Source organism: Caretta caretta, chromosome 1 (assembly GCF_965140235.1).
Source record: "Caretta caretta isolate rCarCar2 chromosome 1, rCarCar1.hap1, whole genome shotgun sequence".
Lineage (NCBI taxonomy): Eukaryota > Metazoa > Chordata > Testudines > Cheloniidae > Caretta > Caretta caretta.
The window spans coordinates 83545120-83572171 of record NC_134206.1 but is presented as its reverse complement, the minus strand read 5'-3'; the positions used below and the strand labels follow the sequence as shown (position 1 = coordinate 83572171).

General features: G+C 39.9%; 1 protein-coding gene across 5 annotated transcripts in view; it reads right to left on the bottom strand.

Annotated features, from left to right (window-relative positions):
• NDFIP2 (Nedd4 family interacting protein 2) overlaps positions 1–27052 on the bottom strand; it is a 67141-nt gene that overhangs the window by 5541 nt on the left and 34548 nt on the right. For 4 of the 5 annotated variants that reach the window (XM_048852950.2, XM_048852943.2, XM_048852964.2 and 1 more), the window contains 3 exons: positions 24525–24612; positions 6988–7112; positions 3639–3705 (listed from right to left, as the gene is read on the bottom strand). In XM_048852950.2, the coding sequence (XP_048708907.1) occupies positions 3639–3705; positions 6988–7112; positions 24525–24612 (280 nt within the window). Of the gene's footprint in view, positions 1–3638; positions 3706–6987; positions 7113–23056; positions 24391–24524; positions 24613–27052 lie in introns of those variants that run through there. The other variant, XM_075129218.1, reaches the window with a different exon arrangement.

The window sequence follows — 27052 nt, the reverse complement described above, 5'->3', positions numbered from 1 at the left end:
TTTCTGAAAGGGAGCAGTTGATGTAAGCAACACAGTGATTACAATGACATTGAGTCGACACAAACTACATCAATTTAAGCGCTATGTCTCTCGCAGAGGTGGAGTTATTAAGTTGGTGTCGTGGGAGAGTTACATCAGTCGGAGCTACGTTTTAGTGTAGATGCTTACAGAGTTAGGTAGAGGTAAGCTGCCTTACATCAACCTAACTCTGAAGTGTAGACCAGGTCATAATTAGAGCTGTATGCTCATCTGAGAACTGAATATTTTACAGTTGTCTTGAAGTTTATACTAGTGGATCCCAAACTTTCTTGTGTGTTAGTCAAAACCACTTCTTGCTATGGGAATGGCACACTTTCTCCCCTCCCCTGTATCCCAACAGGCTATGTCCCAATACAGTTACTATAATTGCCCTGCTTTTGTTCATCCCCGCCCCCACACTATGCTGGCCAAGGACTTTTGTTTTCTTTTCACTGTGATTTCTTTCCTGTGTGTTTTTTCCCCTATTGAACTCTTTTTTGCTTTTTGTTGTGTAGAAATCACCCTGCTAAAAAACTAAACTCATTCACCCAGCCACCAATAAATGGTGCCAGAGGCTAGGGAAAGTTTTGCAGATTGTTGACTTTGAGAGTAGAGTTATGTGAATAACTCGTTGTTTGGTTCATTGGCAGTTCCAAAAACTTGTGGAAAAAAATTAATGTCAGATCAACCCAAAGCAAAATTTTCCTGAGTTTTCAGCAAATGGGGGAGTTTAGGGTCAAATTAAACATTTGTTTGACCTGAAATTAAACGTTTCATTTCTGGGCATTTTTAACCTTTTAAAACAAAAACAAAGGAAATTTGAAACAAAGGGCTAGATTCACAAGGGAACTTTGGTGCCATTCACAAGACTGAGTAGACAGAGATGCTCTCCACAGGCCTAATAAACCAGTGGTCAGGGCACTCACCTAAGATGTGGGAGATCCAGATTCAAATTCCCATTCTAGAGCAGGGACTTGAAACCAGGTCTCCCATCTCCCAGGTGAGTGGTGGGTTTCTCTCCCCCATTGCAGCTGTTCTGCTTTGTATAAATTAAATATTCATTTGAGCAGGGACTGGAACATTGGTGTCTCCCCACCAATCCCTAAAGTGTGTGCTTTGTTAACTGGACTAAAAAAAAAAAAATAAATCACTCTCACTTACTCTTTCTGGTCCAATGAACATTTAATTTTTTCAAGTGAAACAATTCACCAAAATCAACATGAATTCATGAAATATTTCAGTTGACCTGGTTCGGCATTTTTTGATGAAAAAAGTTTTAGCCAAACCATTTCACCCAGTTCTACCTAAGAGCAAGTCATAGGTTTTTGTGACTAAGCTGAAAGCTGTGGGAATAGAGAAGTTTAGACTGCATTCTACTGCATGAACCTGCAACCATGCACACAAACTGCTTCCATGTCCAGGTGGCTTTCAAGGACCCACAAATGAAAGCTCTTTTTTGCATAGCATGTATATTGAGCAGCAGATCCAAGGTCAATCAACTTTCTGCATTTCTCCCAGATGGGAAACTTAGCCAGCAGTGCATTTTTTTATTTAAGAAACAAAGCACCTTTTTTTAAAATTAGTATTTTCTCCCCCCCCAGTGTGTTTACTTTGTGCATTTGACAGTACTTCATGAGCAGCCAGTCTGACTCTTTTGTGGGTAGTGCACCCCTCTCTTCAGGCTCTAAAAAAGGGAAGTAAGTATGCAGTAGGCATTTAACAATGAAAAAAAGAAAAGGGAGATGATGGGTGAGCCTGAACATGTTTGATGGTGCCACTCAAAGTATTGTCCAAAAGATCCTTCTGAACATAAGCAAGACAGCAGAAAAACTTTTAGTTGTTTTTCCTTTTTTAAAAGGATTTTTTTTTAAAAAAGGACAGATCATGCCCTTTAAATGGTGTTCCAACCAGAAAGTTGTGGTTTTTTTAAAGTAGTAAAAAAAATAATAATTCTGTCCCTTCAAGCTCAGAGTATTTTTTTCCACGTTCTGTTAAGTCTCTACTTAGTTAAATTCTGACACTGTGATTTTTGTCACTGAAATACATAGCCCAAGATGTTAAAGACTGTAATTTTAAAATATTCACACATAAACAAACGTTTGGACTGACAAAGCGATCTTTAGAAAGTGAGAATGATAATTATTCAATACATCTAAATGCCAGGTAGTACCTTTCATCCCAAAAGGATTCCAAAAAATATTATAAAGTTTACAAATTAAGGTCAACATTTTCAAACTTGTGAGACTGAAGTTAAGCTTCTTAATTTGTATCTGGCATCTAAACAAAAGTGGCCCAATTTTTTTTTTATTTTTATTTTTTAAATAACACCACAAGATGTTACTGAAATTAATGGGAGCTGCACGTGCACAGAACCTCTGAAAAGCACCCTCCTTTTATATAGGTGGGCAAAGAGGAGTTAAGAATCCTTACTTTAGGCATCCAAGTTTGAACATTTTGATTTAAAATTATTTTATATCTATGCAGGGAATCATTTCATCCACTCCTGAAATACAGTCACCCCTGGGATGAAACATGAAAGCTATTTAAAGGCCTGGTGCTACGAGGTTTTCAGCAATTGTGATTCCCATTGATTTCTGGCCCCAACAGTACACCGCAACAGAACAAAAGCAAGTTGAGGATAAAAAGTGAAGAATACCCCTCATATCTGACTGAAAACAAAAGGGGAAATGTTAGTGTGTTCCAAGGATCTTTAATGATCATAAACAGTCAATAACTGGGTTCTACATCTCGCCCAACAGCGTAAGGCCCCTAACATACTGTTGCCAGGTCCCTTACATCTCAGAGGAAAGACTGCCATCTACTGATCCAGCAACATCACATTTTAGTGCATTTCTCGAGTTAGAAAATGGCAGGAATTAAAATAAATTAATGGTATAGGCTGAACTCTCACATAAGGAAAAAGCTACAATGGTAGTATGTTTATACATCATAATTATTTAACTAAAGCAGAGACAAGCGGAGCAAAAATTAGAAATCTATGAAAACTTCTCAAAAGTTTAGCTTCATGCTCAAAGAAAAAAACAGATTGAAAGGAAGTACTGTGATCAAAAAGCATGACGCCTTTCCCCTTGACTGAGTGAGTAATGATTAATGTAATATGCATTTCAAAGGCAAAAAAGGATACTTTCATGACTCAAATAAAGACTGATTTTGAATAGTAGTATCTGTCATATCCATTAAAATCTTCTGAGAACTTTAATGACTGAATACGTACAAGTTACACATGTAGATATTGAAAATTAACACCTACAGCTAACATGTGTTTTTTAATTTTATAGCTTTAATTGTATAACGCTACACTCAAGTCATTTTTGTTTATTTTTGTTTTAAAACACAAGTTACAAATCACAGACATCTGCATAATTATAATATTTCCAGCACACAACTCTGAACTGAAGATTAATAGAGTAATCAGAAATTCACACAGGAATAGGATGGCAACCAAGACTTTGGAAATAAAGTACAAAAGATTTTTGATAGAGAAAAAACATACAGCTTTCAAGTATTTACTGCAATGTTTTGATTTTTTTAAACATATACCCAACTCATCTTTAAGAAATTCTCCATCAAAATAAGATGCGTTTTGAATTATAACTCACCAAGTACAAGAAATATCCACCAAAGCCAGTACTGTCCATTGAAATATCCAGTAAAGTAGTCTGAGAACTAGAACAGACAAGGAATAACCAAAGTCACACACAATATAAATTACATTTAATATTTTAAATACATCTAGAACAAAAGAAAAAAACAGTGAAACTAGCACATTTAAATATAAAATGTACTGGAGTAGATAAGCAAATACGTCTTTCGAGAAGCTGTAAAATATACAAATAGCTTCAGTGTTGTGTTTTTTAAACAAAGAATTTCCAAGCTCTCTTGTGAAAAAATATATTACTCATTTGAATCATCTGACATTTTCTATTATAATGAATTACTGTCAGCTCTTTTTCAATGTCTGCCATCCAAAACACACTGCAGCAGCCTGCTGCTTTAGATATTAAGACTAAAAGCCACATTAGTTTAATCTTATCAGACGGGGATGTTCTGCTGACCCTTCAAAAGAAGAGCTTTTGACCTTCTGTACACCCCCAACTGTTAATCGCTGCCAAGAATACCAGTCCCATGAAGACCCCCAACTCATTAAAAAGTCTTTTCATTTTCAAACTCGATGCTCCAGCATTCAGTTCCCAGCAGTGAACCGAACACAGCTAAATGAACCTTGAAGTGGCATTTCATCTGTTCCTGTTAGTGACCATGGTAGACAGACAGTCTTGTCCTCTCTGTGATGTGGGAATATGAACAGGCAGCTGGAGGGTAGGGTGCGATGGTATTGGAGACCGGAATCTTTTCCTTTACCAGACTGCATGCTTCACTGATAAAAAAGGCTAATCAAATGCCTCCAGAGCTCACTTCAGATCTCTTGCTACTCCAACACTTTCAACTCTTTTCTAATGATTATTAGAACGAACAAAAATAGTGTGTTGTAGCAGTTCTATAATTTTCTGTACATTTCCTGTCCTACCGCTACTCAGCATGCTTGATGCATACTGTCACAGAGTTTGCCTATATCGTCATTTCCAGCACATTTTGTAAAGTAGCTAATTAATGTTTAAGTTCAGACATCACTTATATTAAAATGAAGATATGTGCTCAGATCCTCACTTGATGTAAATCAACAGAGGTCTATAAATTTAGACCAGTGATGATTTGATTTATGATCCTCATTAATTTTTTTTCCCAGAGTGAAAATTTTCATTCTTTATTTAAAGTTAATTACAAAAGGTTTCTGTTTCTAACAGCATTCACTCACTCCAAGCAACTTCTTTAAAAAAAATAAAAAATCAAGTATTCATGTACGGAAGAGTCAGTGTTGGAATTGGGAGTGGAGACATTTTTATAATTGTTTCAGTTATCAAATCGATCTTTCATGGATTCCTAGATCGTTAGCATCAGTTGCTTCAGACACACAGAATCACAGAAATGCAGACAGGAAAGGACCTTAAGAGGTCACAAATCCAGCCCCCTGCACTGAGGCAGGACCAAGTAAACAGACCATTGCATGCAAGAAACCCCATAGTAGGCTTATTTTGTATAATCTCAGGAGAGCCTCTTCCTAATTTCTAACAAGGGTGAGATTCTGACCCCCCCCACCACACCCCCACCCTCTGGCTTTGGTCCTTTTTACCTAGTGTACAAAAGTAGCACAAAGGGACTCAAAGTCCCAAATCAGCCAAGAGAAAGTTCCCCTGGCACAGAAACTGAGGAAACAGCTATAGGTGGTCTTTCTAAGAAGCTGCTCACAAGTACTGGAGAGGAGGCATGGCTGGGAGGGGTGGGACATATTAGGGAGAGGCCACAGCACATAGTGCTACAGAGATTCAAGGCAGCCAAATGAGGTCACAAATTAGACAATCCTCCAGGGCTGAATTACACCAATAGCTGCTGTAGCCCCTGGAACAGCCCAGAATTGGGAGGGCACAAAAGATAGCTTAATACCTTAGCCTCCAGCTTCCTTGGATTGGGCTGAAAGTTCTGTGCTGTGCCTCTGAAGAGGTGCTGCAGTTTCACAGATTCATAGAGTTTAAGCCCAGAATTGACTGTTAGGTCATCTAGTCTGCCCTGTAGATCACCAGATATTAAATTGCTCCCAGTTAACCCTGTATCGAGCCTGGTAACTTGTGGCATGATAAAGCATCTCCCCTAGAACGGCATCCAGAGAAGACATCAAGAGAAGGAGAATCTATCATTTCCTTTGGTAGTTTGTTCCAGTGGTGAATAATCCTCACTGTTAAAAACGTGCCTTTTTTCTAATTTAAATTATTTGTAGGGGGCTTCAGCTTCCAGATTCTTGTTATGCCTTTTCCCATTACATTAAAAAGACCTTTCATGTGTGTTATTTTCTCCCCATGAAGATATTTATACACTAATCAAGTTACCTCTCATCTTCTTTTTGATAAACTAAACAGAGTAAGCTCTTTAAGTCTCTCACTGTAAGGCATTTTCTCCAGTCCATGAATCATTTTTTGAAGCTCTTTTTTGCACACACTTGAATTTTTCAAAATCCTTTTTAAAATGTTGACAACAGAACTGGATACTGTATTCCAGAATCACTCTAGATATTCTTGTTATCCATATATATGTCCAAATCCTTTTCAAATCTTGACAAATTCTGGGCTTCAACAGCAGACTGTGGTAATGAGTTCCATAGTTTGTTTTTTTTTTCAAGAAGTGTTTCTCTTTTTAGTTTTAAATTTTCCACTTTTAAGTTTCATTTAACGCCTTCTTGTTCTTATATTATCTCCTCTTTATTATTCATTATTTTCTATAGTTCACCATATTGTCTCCTCTTAGTCTATTTTCTTCTAATATAAATAATCCCTGGGGGAAATCTAAAAAGACAGACGTATAAGCAAGCATCCTACTGGGAAAACAAAGGTCTGCTGGTGGAGTCACTGTGTTGATAGATTTGGGGAATGTCACAGAAATGGAGCTATTCAGAAAAGGGACAGAGCCTTAAGATGCCTTCACCTCCCAAAAGGTCAAAGGAGGCCCTGAACCATTTTTAAAAGTCCTCTATTATATTCTACATAGGCTCTTGTACTGATAGATTTGATGGCAGATAAGAACCTAAGTTTATTATGCACCTTTACACACACACACCCAAAAATCAAATATTACAGCAGATAAAAAGTAACTAGAACATTCAAGAATCTACATATTAGAAGACAGTAAAAGCTGTTAAAGGAATAAAAACAAGCAAGTTCACTGATAAAACATTGCAATTTCCACTTTAGTAAATATTTCATTAACTTAAAATATTAGAACATCTAATAAAAGTCAATACACCAGTTTAAAAAGTATTTTAAAGAAACTAGACACCATGAATCATTTTTCTAGTTTCATTCCACAGAGACACAGGAACAATATGTGCATCAAGAACCTTACCCGTACAATGAGAATCCATTTGATCAGCGATAGGCCAAATCCACAGATTGCACCATACCTTCCTGCTATGGTGTTAGTTATACAGAAGGATAAACAAAATCCAATCCAGTTGAAAATAAATGCCACTAAGACCAAGAGAAACAGTAGTTGTGTCAGTGACAGACTCTTGTTTAGCCATATAAAATAAATATAACTAATTTACTTTAATGAACTAATAAGCAAGTATATTCACAAGATTAGAGATCCCTATTGGTATTTCAGATAAAAATAGTATCCTTCAGAAATGTAGGTATTCCTAATGGTATATAAACCTTAGAAAGTACAGTAGCTAACATCCATCAGCCAGCTATTTTAAACAGAGAAGAAAACCAAATAAAAGTAGATTCCCTCTTTTAAAAAAAAAGTGTTATAACCGCCACAGAATTCTGACTGGAAGCTACAGAACCACAGGAATGAACATCAAATAAGCACTATGAATTGGATAAATACATGAAGTGATACATTTGTCTTAGAACTACGAAAAGCGTAGCAAGATTAACCATAAGGAAAATGCAATAACAAACACTTGACTGATTCTATGCAGAGATTTGCCTAGTCTGGATAAAAAAAAATATATTTATTTTGCTAATCTATTGGGAGGCTGACATATTACAAGAACAGGACTCTGATGACCATGATTTGGTGTCAATGAAATCTGATACCAGGACCTGGTGGTATAATACAATCTGCAATATATTATTCAGGTAAATGGGATACATTTTCAAAATATCTCTTTTTTTCATGGGAAGTCAACCAAAGTTTTCATACTGCTCTCACTAACAGACCAACCTCATTCTTCATAGAAGTTCTCAATGATTGGCCTTTAACATTTTTAGCAGCAGTCAGCAAGTGAGAATGATAATGTCTGTTCTGACATCAGCTTGTACATGATGGACAAAGTGCGAGAATTCTCAAACTGGTCTTCAAGCAGGGGAATAACTGGAAGCGTTGTGCCTTTTTCTTTTTGTAGAGGGACCAGAACAGTTTGGAGAGAGAAGTAGGAGAAGAAAGCTTGAAGAGTTCTGGAGTGGACGAGACAGTGGGAAACTGAAGAGATCAAAAGATACTGGCTACACTGCAGCTGGGAGCATAATTTCCTAGCCTGGGTAGACAGATACATGCAACCTCTGCTCGAGTTTGTGTGTGAAAAAGAACAGTGCGGATGGTGCAGCATAAGCTATTTGCCCAAATACAAACCTGCCTACCCCCTTGGGCATGTACCTGGGTGGACAGTCTGTGCCCCTTTCCCTCTCTAGTCCCCCCTTAATATTTGCTCCTCCTCCTCTCAAACAGATTCAGCGGCAACACTGGCTCTTGTCCTGCAAGGGTTAAATCAACCTCCTGCATAGGGACAACAGGAAAGGAGGATTCTGCCCTGAACAGGGCATGGTCACAAGGCAAAGCTGAGTCGCAGGTGCTATCTTTGTTAAAGACAATCCTTTCAAGTATTTGCTGACACAGATGTAAGTTACAACTGCAGTAACTTTATTGGCAGGATAGTGTAAAAGCACATCAGGGTGACTCTTCCCCACAGAACCCCCCCAGGGCAATAAAGGGATACAGCTAGAAGAGCAGGTCTGGGCCATGTGCTGGACAATGAGAAATACGGCTGCCCCATTATGCTGTGCAATGGGAGTGCCTGTTGTGGGTATTGACCAGACATATGCCAGGCCCCACTGTCAAGGGACCAGCTCTCCCCACCAGCACAACAGGCCCTATTGACACCTCCTTGCCTGCCAGTTGCACTGCTCTCTTTGGCACATCAAAGTACAGTAGTGGGTCCATGACAGTATCGAGACAGACAGGCAAAAGTTGATAGAGCAGCTGCTGTATGCTCCTTCTCACAAGGCCTTGGGCTTCAGGAACATTGCCCATGTGTTCCTGCGCTGGGTGCTCTCATTGAAAAATCAAGTAACTCTACAATACAGACCACGCCCTGTTTCAGTTAATCCAGCTACTCTCTAACTAATGCACTTATATCCTGCTTTCTTTATAGGCTGGTGCCATTCATTTTAGCACTATATCACTTCTGCAGTCAGTCAATCTCATTAGTTTGCTGCAATTTGTACTCAGAATTGTGAAACATGAAAGGTGCTTTACAAAGTAAAATAAATACTTTTGACACCCACTCTTACAACTACATTGATCAAAGCCCTTTTACTTTATTACTCATTCTTGAAAATAATAGGTTTTTCAATGGGAGGAATTATTCAGACAGCAAATTATTTGATATTAAGTGCAGACTCTTTCACTCAATAGTTAACAATAAATAATAAATAGCACTTCTATAGTATGGTACAATAGAGCTAGATATCAGTACATCCTGGAATTCTTAAAAGCATTTTTTTTTAAATGGTCTAAAGAAGTGTATTTTTCCTGTAGAGATTTTTATAGTTTGACAAAAAAAAAAACACTAAGTTGTGGATGTTTTACTTCAAAATATAGAGCTTACTTTCAAGCTATTACAAACTTCTCTGCACTCACTTGGGAAAATTCAAGTGAAAATTAAGTATGACAAAATTTCTCTTCGCGATATAGAACCGCCTAAATATCTGAGGGGAAAATGACAGAAATCCAAAGTTATTTTATCAAACATGCATCAAGGTTAAAGAATCTCCCAAGCATACCAATGAGGGGGGGACCTTAATTTTATTATATAAAGCACTCTTGCTATCTACTATAGTGGAACCTGTATCTATCATTACATTTTGTTTACTTTATATGTGAAGCGCACACATGAAATGAAATTGAATTCAAGCCAGAAATTTGTCCTGAAAGCCCTCAAGTCTTTACCAAGCTTATAACAAGGCTGTGGAAACAGTTTTCAATGTACATGATTACCCTTTAAAAACTTGTAAGTTAAAAAAAAAAAAAACCCACCAAACCTATTTCTGCACCCAAAGCCCTCTCCTGATTAGAGACAGTGTTCAGCATACATTTACTGACTAAGTGCAATTTTCTTTTTACCTTTGTAGTTTTTACTTCTTGCCAGCTTTCATTTCTAAATGACATTCCTCCCAGACCCCAGCTAATATGAAATTTTAAAGAAAGATATAAGATGGATTTCTGAAATTCAGCAACATCTGTTGCCTTTCTTCCAATAATTCTGTAGTTTGATTTTAAAAAAAGAGTAAGTTTGTCCGGCATTACTAGTGCTATATAAAGCCCATGCTGTTTCTCACTTACAGTTTAGTTACCCTCTAGGGTTGTACTTCCCAACTGTCTTGCACAAAAAGGATTTGTGCACAGAATTAAGTTGACGGGAGGATGGAATTACTCTACCCTCTGCCAACCTGGAGACAGGCTGCAATGCAGCCCCTCTTTGGTCCTTTGTATACAATACACCATCTTGTGGGGCTAGCAGGCACCACTGTGTAAGGGACAAAAAGGAGTTCTAGATTCTTCGCTTTCAGTAGAAGGATTGTTCCAAAATACAATTGAAGCCTATTCCAGAGCAGCTGTCACTGCTGCTGCTCATACTGTACTGTACCGTACCATGGAGAGATTTCAGTCTCCAGGACTGTCCATCTAGGATCTGCCAAAAACATTACCACTTCACTCAGTATTGAAACAGCTGAATATACCTTAAGAACTCAGAGTCAGCAACATAAGTTGCCACGTTTAAAAAAACCCTTACAAGTCACATCTCTCTGGCACTCAAGAAAAATTATGAAGACACTTTTTTGCCACCTCCTATTATGATCCTATTTGGATCAAACATGGCCTTCTGTGTCGTAAGCCTTAAGAGCGGGGGAAACAGGATAACTTCGCTCTGAAGAACTGCATGCAACAGAGGATGCAGAAGGTTAAAAAAAAATCCTAAGTCTCAAAGAAAGTCTACGCAGTTAAAATACCATTAATATTTTCAGTGCCAAAGGCGCTCTACCCTTTCCATTCTGTCCGGCACAGGTCGTTATACTGCCCCCACCACCACCTGCGTCTCTCTCAGCAGTACACTAAATGACCAGATTAACATCTGATACATATTTATTCTCTCTCTCATATCCTCTTCCCAGGGGGAGAATTGTGGGTTTAGTGTTTTGATTGGTAGGGTTGTGGTTTTGGGGTTTTGTTTGTTTTAAAAACTGCACACGCTCAAATCTCGTCATCATCAAAATTGACAGAAGAGAGAGGTGAGATGGATTCTGGTGGCGAAGCTGTCATTAGACTCAATGGCCCAGAAGAAGCTGGAACTTATATTTATCAATACTAACAATAAAACTCGGCTTTTGCTCTTTAAAAAAGTTTGGCTGTTGCTCTGAGAAACTGAGGCTCAGAAGCTCCTAAAAATTCATAACAAATGTAATCACATAATGTAGTCGCTCTCTCTAATATAGATTTTGAGAGAATCAAGCAGGAGTAAGATTTGCAAGCATTAGTGGTATGATTATCCCTCACATCTTTAGAACAGCTTTGACACAACTTAACTTTTGTCTACGTTTAGGGTCACATTTTGAAGACAAATCTAATATATCAAAGAAAACTAAAAATTAAAAAACAATTCAATGATTTGAACTGCAAAAACATTAACTACTTAAAGAACCAAGAGTAATATCAAGCACTTAAATGTTAAGCTTTAAAAGAATATACACAAGCACAATCTAAATGGCAATAACACTTCTAGAGTACAACACAAGAAGTGAGAATAAGTGATATACAACTGCAGAACACTTATAAATATTTATACCTTTAGTGCATATTCAGGAGCTTGTATCGAAGGCCCAAAGTCTACTTCGAAAATGATTTCTGGATTCATATTCAGATGAGTATACATAATCCAAAAGTCATGATTTATAAAGAAATGCATACTGGCTTTATGAATATTGGATGGACAAATTTTACAGTAATACAGAAATGGTAGGGATACTATGACAGTTGAAATAAGGAGACAGATCAGCCACTGAAAATGAAAGGGAGAAAAAGGTTGAAGAAAAAAAAAAAGTAGTACATAAAAACTTAGTAGAAAACAAGGAAGGCCACAGACCGGGATTCCCCCTGCCCCTCTTACTCAGATGAAGAAGTTACTCACGTTGTGCAGTAACGATGGTTCTTTGATGCGTGTCCCTATGGGTACTCCACTGTAGGTGCATTTGCGTCCCTATGCTACTGATTGGAGAACTTCAGTAGCAGTGTCTGTTGGGCCCGCGCATGCGCTGTCTTTGTGCTGCGCTACAAGGCTAGCAAGCATGCCTGGGCTAACCCCCAACAGTTCCTTCTCTACCAGAGAGTGACAAATGAGAACCCCCAAATAGAGGGGAGGAGGGCAAATTGTGGAGCACCCATAGGGATACACAACTTGAAGAATTATTGTTACAATCTGAAATTTGTACCCCAAGTTGGGGGAAAAAAACTTGTAGGGAAAGTCTCCAGACCCAACTGGATGAATAATCACCTCAAAAAGGTTATTAGGAGTCAGCAGAAAGCCTTTAGGGAATGGAAAAAAAGGGACCAATCAGCCAAGAAAGCTACATCATGGAGCTTAGAAAATGTATGAATGAAGTAAGAACTGTCAAAAGTCAAGTTGACTTAGCTCGTCAAAGAAATTAAAATGAAGTAACAAAAGTAAGATTGTTATATAAATAAAAAGGAAGGATGGATATGGCTGGGCTGCTGTGCACTGTGGACAGGGAAGAGTTTAAAAATAATCTCTGCAGCCCAAAAACTAAATGAATACATTGCCTCTGTTTTCAATAATTATAAAATGGAACATGGATATGAAGGCAAGACGGCTGATTGCAACGTGTGTATAGAAATGGAAATTACCACATTTGAGGTAGAAGAAAAACTCAAACAGTTTAATGCACTCAAATCCGGGTTTGGGAGTGGAGATGGGACGGGATGGAACAGGAGACACCTAATATTTTTCAACCCAGAATACTGAAAAAACTGGCACGAGATTGCTAGTTCATTAGCAAGGATTTTAAATAAATTCTATCTACTTGGGGTTAGTTATTCTCCAGTCATACTGAACTAACCTTGTATCTATATTTAAGAAAGGCAGAAAAAGTCATCCAGAGAGTTACAGACCTGTTAGTCTGACCTCAGTAGTATGCAAAGCTTTAAACAAATGATGAAAAGAAAAAACTTCATGGAGGCAAATGGAAGAGCAGATGTAATGCAACATTAGTTTCCTGAAAGTAGAGAGTACCTCTGAGAAGGTAAAACTGATTTTTTTTTTTTAAATTTTGAGAGAGAAATATAGCAGATTCAAAATACTTGGACTTCAGTGAAGAATTTGACAGTACCGTATGGGAAATTATTAATTAAATTAGAAAAATGGGGTTTAGTAAAAGAACAGTAAAGCTGGGTAAGTTACTGCTTAAAGAGAAGGCAAAGGTTGTGCTAAAAGGTAAACCATCCGACTGGAGGGAAGTTACTAGCAGAGTTCCTCAAGGACCAATGTGATTTAATATTTTTATTATTGTCACAAAGTTGGAATGTCCTAATGAAATTTGCTGATGGTACAAAGTTGGGAAGCATTGTCGATACGGAGCAGTATCGAAATATTAGACAGAAAGTGGATGACCATGAAGATGGGAGTAACAGAAATGGATTGAAATTCAATAGCATAAAGTGCAAGATTATGCACTTAGTGCCTAATAATTTCTGCTACGAGTGGGGGCTCATCATTTGGAAATAATGGAGAAGAGACTGGGGGTATTGGTCGATCATAGGATGTTGAGCCACCAATGGGATGCAGCTGCAAAAGAGGCAAATGTGATTTGGAACAGCCTTCCACTAGAAGCTGTGGGGACAAACAACGTAATTACTTTTAAGAGAGATGAACAAATTTATGAGCAAGGTCATATCACTGGGTTGCTTGTGAGGACGTGGCACAGGGTTCAGCGGTGCCAAAATCTTGTGCTTCAGGGCTTCAGCCAGTCAGCTGCAGGGTAAGGAAGGGATTCCTATCCCCACTGCCAGTGTATTCTGTTTTGGTCTCCTTGCTCTGAGGGATCAGAGCTTGCAACAGGTGGAGACAGGACACTCTACAGAATGGATGAGTGCTCTGAAGTGATGCCAGTTCTTTTCCCCCACCCTCACACTGCTTAGGCTTAGCTGACTGGTTCTTGCCCACATGTTCAGGGTCTAGCTGATCACCATATGCGGGACTGGCAGTGACCTTGGAGGGTTTTCACCTTCTTCTTGCAGCATGGAATTTGGATTGTTTATTCCGATCATCTGGGTATATCTCAATTAATTCCTGCCATCGCAGGGAGCTCAGGCACTGGTGCACCGCGGTCCCTCCTAGTCTCTTCATTGGGCATACAATATTTTAGTCTCTTTTGAGCTGTAACACTTTGGTCTAGTTTTGTTTGTTGGGTTTAGTGAGAGGGTTCAGGATGGTTTTGGTGGCCTGTGATATACAGGAAGTCAGATTAGATGATCTGGGTTCTCTCCAGGCCTTAAAACTATTACTTTAGCTAAGGTCTCTGCAGCAGTTTTAAAGCCATTTTCCCCAAAAATAGTTTTTAGTTATTTATAAAACACACAAAAAAAAAAAACCATTAAAGGTCTAATTGTCTACTAAACTTGCACTATAAAAAAAGGTTCAAAGAAAAAAATTTGTATTAATGTTTAAAACTTGTCTGTAAGTAGGGTAAGAACACCATTAGACTTCAGAGTAATTTGCTGAATTACCCAAATAGCAAGTGGCAAGGCAGCACTCAGCTAACTTCAAGACATAGCTGCATGTTAATATCCTCTGAACTTGCAGATATCTATCCCTCACTCCTGCAGACACCCCTCTGTAACATTAAAGTTAAGTACAGATTGCTGGTCATATTTGATCAATTTCTTAGCTTTCATTAAAGTCACACTCTCAGAATTAAACATTTTTGAATTTACTTGCAATGACAACACTGGAATCCAGTTTGTTCTTGAAACCTTAACCAAGAGCAGAAGCCTTCAAGAAGTATGATGCATCACTACCATGTACCTGTGCTTCATTCAACACTGAAGAGCTGAAGCAAATCTAAAGCTGCTTTCCTGCATATCTGACATTTAAGGTTTTCATTTAGCCAATTCACATGCTGGCATGCCCACTGTTAATACATACAAATATATTATTCCAGTATTTACATCCAGGAGTTGATACTTGGCAGGTGTATACATTAACTTTTGATATTGTTTAAATTTTTGAATGGTAGATCTTTTTATCTTTAGAACAAATAGATAAGTAACAACTAGAACTTCCACTAAAAGCTCCTACAAAATTAACATTTACCAAAGTCTTTGGATTTCAGAATGAAAACTAAAAGATACTCCACTCTACTGCCTATTGAACATCTGATATAGTCACGCTTAGTTACAAACCCAGGCTTATGAAATTGTAGTAGATAATACTGAACCATCCTAAGAAGATTCTCACAAAAAAAGTAAAAGATTTATATGTAAAAATATCCCAACACAGGGCAATGGGTTAAGATTGCCGTTTGTATCTGCATCTTTCTTTGAAATATTACATTAGTATACATTTACATAGGAGGTGGGCCATATGTTTAGATTAAATAGTGATGCATTAACCTATGAGCCAAGGCCCAGGCTAAAAATATCAAGGGATCACATCTGGCAGTCAAAAGAGAAAAGGGATATCAGAAATTTTTCATGAAGTTGTTTCATTTTACTCTTCTGTGTATACTTCAGTATCCTATACAAAAATCGTTGCTGTATGAAGAGACTTTACAGAATTGCTCAAGGAGAAATAATCACATGACAATACACCATTATTCTGATTCCCAACCACTCCTTCTCATTACTACTAAACAATGTAGGGGCCCAAATTAGGACAACAATCTTCCTAAGCAACTTCAGCAGGGTTGGAGAAATGGTAAAGAAACAGATCAGACAGGTTTCCCTTGAAAAAAAACAAAAGAGTTACTTACCCTCCCACAACAGTTGTTCTTCGAGATGTGTTACACATGTCCATTCCACTGCAAGTGTGTGCACAATTCAATTCACAGTTCTCAGGAAGTTTTTCCTTTAGCGATACCAGTTAGGGTGGCTCGAGCACTCTCTTATGCCTGAGCTCGGTGCACAAGCCACCAAGGGTGCAGCCATCTCCAACGCCCCCCGCCCCAGTTCCTTTCTAGTGGAAGACTCTGATAGAAAGGGGAAGGAGGGCAGGTTGTAGAATGGACATATGCAACACATCTCAAAAAACAGTTTCAGAAAGGTTACTAACAGTTTCTTCTTTGAGTGACTGAACATGTCCATTCCACTATAAGGAGCTGCTCACAAGCAATCCCAACAGGAAATGGGCTGAGAGTCTATTTTAAACAGGGACTGGAGAACCATCTGTCCAAATTTAACATCATTTCTAGGTCGTTGAGAGATAGTGTAGTGAAAGCCAAAACATGACATGACGACCACATTGCCGCTTCGCTGGCCAGAAAAGCCACAGAGGTTGCTTGGGACCTAGCTGATTGACCCAATGCTAGCTGGCAGATTCAGGTTAGCCTACCGGTAACACAGACAAGTTCAACTGGATATCAAAGAAGAAATCCATTGAGTGGAAAAAGGTCTGGCCTGCATTCTGTCTGCAAATGCAATGAACAATTGAGTTGAAGACATGAAAGACAAAGAAGAATAACTCTGAGACAAAGTAATGAGGACTGGACATCCCACCATCTGTTTACATAAAATATGACCATGGTATTGTCAGTCAGCATCAACATGTCCCTTCCACTGAAGCACAGAAGGAATGCCATGCAAACTAATCAGAGAGAGTTGAGAGACAGAAGTCTGGGAGAGACCAGAAACCTTGCATCTGCAGGGATCCCAAGTGAGCTACCCATCCCAGGTCGGAGCCATCTGTGACTAAGGTAAAAGATATCTGAGACAGGACAAAGGGAAATTCCTCGTAGACATGGGCCAGATCCATTCTCCAATGTAAGGCGGATAGAATCCAATTTGGTATGTGCACTAACATGTCTCTGTGGTGCCTCACTGATGAATGCACCTCAGCCAACCAGCCTTGCAGAGGTCTGAAATGCAGTCCAGTGTATTGGACTACCTAAGTGCACACCGACAGGTTACTGAGTACCCTTGAACAGTTTCTCACTGTGGTGAGCGGATGAGCCTTTAAGTCTAGAATGAAGCTTTGTATTGTAGGAAAGCTCTGGCTGTTGTTGAGTCCAGAACTGTGCCAAAAAATCCCATTATCTGTACTAGAGAGGAATTGGTGAAAGCATCTTACTGGCTTGAGCTCCAGAGAGAGTTGAGATGTAGGGAAGACTCCTTGGTGGACCACGTGCCCTGGACAGTGTGGTCCTGTAGATGAGCTCCCTATCCTAGGAGTGATGCATCCAAAACTATTGTGAAAGCAGGAGGGCGATGGATGAAGGGAACTTCTGAGCATACCTTGTTCGGATTCTTCCACTAGTTGAGAGAAATTAGCACGTGGCTGGGAATAGAGAGCAACTTGTTCAGAGTGTCTCTGTTAAGGATATAAACTATCCTGAAAGCAGAGTAAATGTAAACAGGTATGTACTGTGACAAAGACTCATGCTGCCGTACACCTGAGGAGCTGCAGGCATGAATTGGCAGTGACCCATGGGCTGATTTGGACTCATGCAATAAAGTGCATCAAAGAACCCTCCCCTCCACTCCCCTTGAAAGATGTCCCTCAGTGTCTAGACAGACCACTCGTGGTGAGAGGAGAAACAACCAGCTAGCAGACTGCGTCAGCAGGCTGAGTCCTGGGAAAGTAAGATACCCCTAGATTGATAGAGTGACTGGTACAGAGCTCCCACAGGCTTATTGCTTCCTGGTTGGGAGTGGGGGGGAAAGAACGCACGCGATGCTCTGCCTGTTTTTGTAGAACATAGCAGTCATATTGTCCGTGAGGATCGAAACAGATGTGTGTGACAGGTGGGGTAGAAATGCCTGGCAGGCCCTGAACTCCCTGACATTGATGTGCAGGAAGAGCTCTTCTTGGAGTCCAAAGACCTAGAGATCTGATGAACCTCATGTGGGCTCTCCAGCCGAAGGCTGATGGGTCACATACCAGCAACAAGGATGGCTGGGGTTTTGAGAAGGGTACACCAGCACATACCATGTGGCTGTACAGCCACCATGTCAGCAACTCGAGGACCTGTACCAGAACCATGAGCACAGAGTCCAGGTGATGGCGAGAGGGGAAACAGACTGTGGCTTGTAGAGGTCTGAGTCTTGCATGTTGCACTATGTATGTGCATGACTCCATGTAACCTATGGGACTCGGGCACTTCTGCACAGTCATCATCCAATGACCCTGGAGAGATCTTATCAGGGACACAATCAAGAGGAACTATTTGTCCAGAAGTAGAGCCCTTGCTTGCACCGAGTCAAGTACTGCCCTCCCCCGTGAACTCTATGCTTTGAATAGGGATCAGGGAGGACTACTGAACACGTTTTTTCTGGGGCACTGGGAAAGATGATCAATGCCAGGAGACACAGGATTATGGAGGAGCGCTCTGCACCGAGGTCAAGGCACTTGGTGCCAACTCCAAGCACAGCTCCGAGGCCAGTCTTAAGGCTGCCTCCAAGAGGAGGACCTTCAAAATTGAGCAACTCAGTCCTTCTGGGTCCAGGGCTTGAACTCCTTGCAAATGTGGCAGTGACCTTTCCTATGAGCTTCCTCTAAGCACTTGAGGCAGGTCAAGTGCAGGTCGCTCAAAAGCATAGACTTATCACATGACGCGCAAAGCTTGAACCCCAGTGACCGAGGCAAGCCTCGGCACCGGGACAGCAGACAACTCCACCATCTAAGAGCGGAGGAGCCCAAAAAGCCCAAAACTATATAGAACTCCTAAAACTACACTAATTACTAAAAACTACAATAACTATTTACACTAAAATTGACAGAAAAATCCACTAAGAGAAGAATTGCCTAAGCAGTGAGGGTGCCAGCAACCATTATGGGCAGTAAGAAGGAACTGAAGGAGTGGGCTCAGCAGGGCTCTTTATACAGACACTGAGTGTGCGACACCAGGGGGTGCTAGAGCAGACCCAAAAGGATACCACTCAGGGAAAAATTTCCAGCAACTATGCTAGGGACACACACCCCCCTACACTGGAATAGACACATGCAAGCACTCAAAGAAGAATATTACTCCCCACTGGCAAAGCTGTGTGGGGACAGTTGAGAATACAAGAGAGGAGCCTATACTGATAGTGGTCCTGAAAAATGGATGTTATAACCTCCAAAATCAATTTGCTGGAGGTAATTTGATTATCCCCAAAAGTGAGAGGATTGAGGGGGCAGGGATGTACAGCATCAGATCTGGGTAACGGAGATGTTTGTGGTCAGAATGAAAACTTTGTAGATGAAGGCTGTTACATCAATTCAGGTGCAATGATTGAGAACTTTCACCTCTACATTCTAGATTTCTTTTTAGGTGGCTCCAGCACCCTATGGTAGAGATGGGAAACTGAGCTGTCTGAAACCAAACTAAATCTCCTTGCTTACAGGCTTATATATGCCCATCAATCAAAGGGTGGCCCTACAGTCCTTCAACAAATGCAGGGAATCACTGTGGACTCGAGTAAGTTATGACCACCACAAGGGAGGTCCTCTACAGTGTTTTAGACTTCATGTGGAAATCTTGAAGACTGCAGCCACAACACTGGACACAGAACTACAGCTGTGAAGTCAGAGTAGGCTGCTGTGTCGCAGAATCAAGAGAAGCTCACAAAGATGTCCTTGCAAGAAGCTGTCCCACTGTGATGAGAGCCTGAAGATGTTCCCTCTGCTCTTGCAGGTGGTGTTCAATAAAGGAATTAAATTTTGAAAAGTTAATGTGGTTATGTTTTGTCAAAATCGCCTGGCAATTAGCAATTTTGTATTGCACGGTGGCAGACAACTAACTTTTGCAACCGAAGTCTTTGCACTTTTGATCTTTATCATTTGGGACAGCTTGCGAATGGTGTTGCCTGTTGTAGTCATTTGCTGAATCCACAGCTAAGGAATTTGGGACAGAATGGGAAGATATGGCTAGTGGTTCAGACTAATGTAGTACTGTGTCTGTTCTCTCAGCTGTTCAGGGAGTCAGTATTGGGGGGGAGGGAGGGGCTGTCTACCAAATTGTCTTGGCAGTATCTAACAAAACTTGGTTTACTAGAAGGGCTACTTGTGCTGAAGATGGCGTGTGAAAAACACCCAGCAATTTGTGCTGAGTCTCCTGTGATCCTTCGAATGGGATATGAAGAGAATCTGCTACTCTTGATATCAACTCCTAAAATTATTATAACCAGTCTACATTAAGATGTGATCCTAAAAAGGGCTCAGCTAGAGATGCATACAATTTTGCTATATATTTTGGATGAAGAAAAAAAAAGTTATGTTCAATATTTTTTACTTTTAATCATTTAAAATATGTCCAGATTTTCTGTTCAGCTATAACACTTCTGAAACAAATATTTTACAGCATTAAAATAAGATGCTACTGAATGCCCATGTCTCATTTTTTACATGAAGCAAAGGCAGCTAATGTCAGCAGCTTCTATGAAAGATGTATTTACTTTTCATTCTGCTGTAATTTTTATGAATCACTGTATTACTCCTACAATGTATCATTTCCAGCGCATGCTGTATTGATATTTCTACGAGGAAACATGTTTGCTCATATAGAACTCTAGATAAAATGACTTTTTTTTGGTACTAGCACTGAGGTTCCCCCCCCCCCGCCCCATTTGTAAAATACAGACATGGCCACTAGATGGCTTGAAAACATGACTTTCAATGCAATTTAGAATTTTACCACTAGATGGTAGCTACAGATCATAAACTGATTCTGAACACTAGCTTGACAGTAAAAGCTTATGTTTGGTTCTCGCTCAGTTGGGCTAAAACAAGCGTAGATAATGAATGATCCCTTTGCTGTTTTACACAACTAAAACTAAAAGCAGAAAGTCTGGTTTTAGGGGATCTTTGGTTTCAAAAATCACAACTTAATGCTGGAAACTACAGTCAGTCATAAGGTCTGTCTACACCGCACACTCCTTTCAGCAGCGTGAAGAGCACATGCACTACACAAACCCTACCAATAGCAGGGCAGGTAAGGACACATCTGAACCCTACTTGCTCAAGCAGCGTCTCCACATCAACACTATTTTTAGCAGTGTAGTTTCCCCTCTGCTCAAACAGCTCCCCACTGCCAAGCCTTTCCTTGCTACCACCCCTTGCCAGGGCCTTTCACAGAAGCATGTAGCTCCACAGTGCAGTGTGGACACTACCTACTTTTCACTGTGGTGTGTACCAAAACATACCCTATATACCACTGCCAGCGATGTGCAGTGTAGACATAGCAACAGAAAATGAATTATGTCCCTGTTAGGGCAAGCCACAAGAAAATGTACTGTAGGGAATAAGTCAATTATCTAGTTTTACATACAGTAACTCCTCACTTAACATAGTTATGTTCCTGAAAAATGCGACTTTATGCGAAATCATGTTCAGTGAATCCAATTTCCCCATAAGAATTAATTTAAATAGGGGGGTTAGTTCCAGGGAAATTTTTTTCACCAGACAAAAAGACATTATATACATATACAGTATACGTTTTAAACGAACAGTTTAATACTGTACACAGCAATGAATGATTGTAATGCTTAGTTGAGGTGGTGAAGTAAGAATGTGGACTATTTCCCAGGGAATGCTTTACTGCTAAATGATGAACTAGCACTCGGCTGAGCCCTCAAGGGTTAATATGCTGCTGTTAATGTAGCCTCACAGTCTACAAGGCAGCATGGACTGAGGCAGGAAGGAGGAAACACAACAGATGCAGGGCAGTAGCTGCAAACACTTCCCTGCAAAAACTGAACATGATGATAAGCCCATGCTATCCACTCCCTCCTTCTGACAGCACCTGCAAGTCTGCACAGGTGCTGACTTTCCAAAGTGCTGGGGGGCGCATGCATATGAGAGAGAGAAAGAAAGATGTGCATTGCTCCTTTAAGTATGCTGACACCACTTCAAGTAAGTTGCTCTTTTAAGCAGATCAGCCAGTTCAGACAGGCAGCAACAGCTTCTAGCAAGCTCCCTCCTTTCTGTCCCTGAGCTCTGCCCCCCTCCTCTGGTTTGTGGAGAGGGGGTATGGAGTGGGGGGGCAGGAGCAGGGGGGACATCCTGATATCAGCACCCCTCCCCCAGCAAGCAGGAAGCTCCCGGAAACAGCTCCAAGGCAGAGGGCAGGGCAGGAGCAGCACAGCGGAAAGAGGGACAGCTGAACTGCTGCTGGGCAGCTGCCGAGCCACATACCTTACAGGGAATTTAGGGGAGCAGATGGGGGGAGGGGCTGCTGGCCCCCTCTGGATCTAATCCCCACCAGGAGGGGCTGCTCTTCCAGAGAATTCTGCAAGCAGTGGACAAAGCAGGCAGCATTGTGCAACTTTAAATGAGCTTGTTCCCTAATAGATCACCAATGTAACAACAAAACGACATTAACCAGGACAATGTTAAGTGAGGAGTTACTGTACCCCAAGGAATGGGGACAATCCTCCAAGCTCCTACAGATCTCACCTTCTGGAAAGTGTTTGGTTTTTATTTCCATGCTGAAGTACCCCTTTCGTTATTTCACCCCATTCCTCTTTAACATAACCACTTGCAGAACTTTAAATCATTTCCTTCTTCGGGTTGGTGTTTAAACCCAAGCGCTGGCTCCGCAGCTCCCATTGGCTGGGAACCACAGCCAGTGGGAGTTTGGGGGTGGTGCCTGCAGGCAGAAGCAGTCACAGAGCCGCCTAGCCATGCCTCTGACCTAGGAGCAGCAGGGACAGGTTGCTGCTTACGGGGAGCTGCCCAAGGTAAGCACCACCCGGATCCAACACCCTGCACCCGCTCCCGTTCCCCCTCCCACATCCAACCTCCCTCCCTCCTAGTTAACTGGAATTTTTCCACTTACCAGTACCCCCATTCCCATAACATGCCAGATAAAGCTTTTACTGTATATCTGATAGAAAAGAAATGGTGCACAGCACACAGTTTCAGTGAATGTAAGTGCTAAGGCAGTGTTGGTGGCAATCCAAAGATTATCTGGAGGCAGAGTGCTTTACGTTATTAAACTGATTTATTGTAATTTAAAAAGTTATATTTTACATACCTAAGTTAGTTCAACCTGAAAAAAATTAATACTATGTAGGTCTGAACAAATCCCTCCATAGCTATTTAATCCAGTAGGTCGCCCATATAAGTGTATTAGAGGTAGATTTTCAGATAGAATCATAGAATATCAGGGTTTGAAGGGACCTCAGGAGGTCATCTAGTCCAACCCCCTGCTCAAAGCAGGGCCAATCCCCAACTAAATCATCCCAGCCAGGGCTTTGTCAAGCCTGACCTTAAAAACTTCTAAGAAAGGAGATTCCACCACCTCCCTAGGTAACGCATTCCATTGTTTCACCACCCTCCTAGTGAAAAAGTTTTTCCTAATATCCAACCTAAACCTCCCCCACTGCAACTTGAGACCATCACTCCTCTTTCTGTCATCTGCTACCACTGACAACAGTCTCGATCCATCCTCTTTGGAACCCCGTCAGGTAGTTGAAAGCAGCTATCAAATCCCCCCTCATTCTCCTCTTCCGCAGACTAAACAATCCCAGTTCCCTCAGCCTCTCCTCATAAATCATGTGTTCCAGTCCCCTAATCATTTTTGTTGCCCTCCACTGGATGTTTTCCAATTTTTCTGCATCCTTCTTGTAGTGTGGGGCCCAAAATTGGACACAGTACTCCAGATGAGGCCTCACCAATGTCGAATAGAGGGGAACAATCACGTCCCTTGATCTGCTGGCAATGCCCCTACTTATACATCCCAAAATCCCATTGGCCTTTTTGGCAACAAGGGAACGCCGTTGACTCATATCCAGCTTCTCGTCCACTGTAACCCCTAGGTCCTTCTCTGCAGAACTGCTGCCAAGCCATTCGGTCCCTAGTCTATAGCGGTGCATGGGATTCTTCCGTCCTAAGCGCAGGACTCTGCACTTCTCCTTGTTGAATCTCATCAGATTTCTTTTGGCCCAATCCTCTAATTTGTCTCGGGCCCTCTGTATCCTATCCCTGCCCTCCAGCATATCTACCTCTCCTCCCAGTTTAGTGTCATCTGCAAACTTGCTGAGGGTGCAATCCACGCCATCCTCCAGACCTTTTAAGAAGAGTAATTAATCACATTTCTGCCATCCAGATTTTTTAATTCAAGTTAGCAGTTCTGCAGCTGTTAGAACTTTATGATGCGGTCCACCATATAATCTTGATATTCCTGAGGTTATCAACTGAGGATTTGTTCAGACCTATCTGTGATAGGTGTAAGTTAGTTTTAACACCATTCTCAGAAGTGACTGAAAAAAACACAACATACTTGCTTTTTCTGAGTAACAGGTACTGTTTTACATCTGTATATAAGTAAAAAGATTCCATTTGTTACAGAGTGTTCATGCAGTTTACTGAGGCTATCTTTCATAGTCTGCTGTTCCAATGGAAATCTAAATTATACATCTCAAAGATCTGGGATGTAAAAATAACTCACTGAAAAATGCCAACATGAAGATGCCATCATTGCCAACTCTAAGTTGATCTGCATCACTGAAGTCATCCCGAGGTGGATATTCTTCTTCCTGGATTTATAGGTTGGAGAAGTTTTAGTGAAGGAAAGTTAACTTTAGGCTTATGCATTGTCTTGTAGATTTAAACTGTTAATTGTGTTTTTAAAAACGTCAGACTGCCATTTGTTGACAGATCTACATAAATGAACCTCAAAAGAACAAAATACTATTAAATCTATTAAGCTACAGAAAAATGAAGTTTATTGCTTTACTATGATAAAGCCCAGTTATCAGTGAAACTCAAATGAACTTTGGAGAAAGAAACTGGAACATGTACATAGGAATTAATAATATTCAATTGAAATTGAGCTACAGACCATTATTTGAGACAAAAAATTATGTTCAACACCGAGCAGAAAAAAAATCCATCCTCAATGTAATTCCACTGTCTTCAGTAGTTAAGTTATACTATGGATGAATTTAGCCCAATGTATTTTAACATACCCTATTCATGTACTCACTGTAAACAGAAGAAAATAATTTCAGTGTACTTGCCAACCAAATATGTAGACATAATAGCTAATATCCATTTTCACTGTTGTGCCATTTATCCTCATATATCACGTAATTATTTTCTTCCAACTTGAGAGGATATCACTAAGTTGCCACGGAATTCACATTCTGTATGTTGACTAATATTTACCATATTAGAAATCCTTGACTTACTAAAGTTCAAGGGATCACCACATTTTCAGAACCACAAAATTCACTGAGGTTTCTGGTTTTGTTTGTTGGTGTTGTTTTTTGTTTAAGTAAAATGTCATCTTTCATCACAACATACTTTATAAACCATACACAAGGATGTCTACTGTAGAGACATTTTTAAATAATTCCCATAGCTGTGACCACCATTTTAGCTCCTTATTTCCAAACAGTTTTTATGTAACGACAGTTCAATCACATTTAAATACCGCAGAAGACTGGATTTTAAGGGTCTATTGGAAGCCTCAGATCCCAGCACTAGCAATAAGTTTGTATTTGTACAGGTTGTGTGACTTACAAAAATCTAAGACATAATACGTATTAAGATATTTATTTATATACAAGAAGCAAGAAACTATTTTAATTCATCTTTTTAAAGTGAAATCTTCATATAGTTTTCAGTTGTTGGGATAGAAGGGGGACAACTGACATAAGAACATTTTACACTACCAAAGTAGACTAAACTAAGGTAAGTTCCATCTTTTAAGCTTCTAAATTTAAAGTACCTGGAAAAAGAAAAATCAGTTTAATATAGCACACAGTGAAGTACCTAGTTTCTTAAGAAGCTAAACTTTCTTTTTGCGGATATAGACTAACACAGCTGCTACTCTGAAACCTGTCAGTTTATTTTCTAACTTCTTTAAGAAGTCAAGTCACATACAAGGAAACACCTACAAGATAATGATCCACAAAATTCATGTTAAAACACTGAAATCCCTAATCCTTGCTTTGTTTTAATGATTTAAATGTCTCTTCTCAATCTTTGATTTTGATAAGAGATAAAACGTATACACAGTTTGGCATTTGTCTTGCCTACATGAAGAACTGTAGGTGTAATGATACAGTAAGAAAAAAATATTCATTTAATTTGATAATTATTAATTTACATGGCAAAACTGCAAAGTTGTAACTGAATAAAAGAACAGTACACAACAGTCCTCTTTAAAGTACAGAAAATATACATATTTTAAAGTCACTTCATGTAACTTTGGGCACCCAAACACTGACCCTTTCACTGTTATTTGATCTTATTCCAGGTCCAATCTCAAATGCTAAACTAGAAACAGCAACTTTCACACAATAAAATTCTTGTCCATACACGTGAAATCTGTATTATCTGGTTAGAGGAATTTTAATAGAAGGTTTGAAAATGAGTATTTAAGATTTGTACTTAAGGCTAAGTGAATAAAAAGTGATGCAAAGCTAAAAATAATGATGCAGTTGTTTAACAGTGGCAAGACAAGCTTCCTCTAGCTGAAAATAGCATAATGGTCAGGAGAGAAAATATAAATTCCTGTAGCTTCTTAAAGAGTCTCTCCCCCCACCCATCAGCCCTAATATTATTTTAGTTCATCTACATTAAGGGGAAAACAGACATATAATACCAAACTAGCAAAATTAATTTGCTTATTTACTGTTCTTATCTACAGCAAAATATAAACTTATCAATTTTACAAATGAAGTAATATTTCAGAGGGTATGATCTCCTTCCTTTGAAGTTTTTAAGATCAGGCTTGACAAAGCCCCGGCTGGGATAATTTAGTTGGGAATTGGTGCTGCTTTGAGCAGGGGATTAGACTAGATGACCTCTTGAGGTCCCTTCCAACCCTGATATTCTGTGATCAAAAATACTTCCCGGATGCTGTTCTAACCTTTGCTTTGTATCTTCCATGATATCTAAAACACACTTTTTTTTTTTTTAAAGTGTTTTAAATTAACACTATGTGATCTATAGATGAGACATCTGACT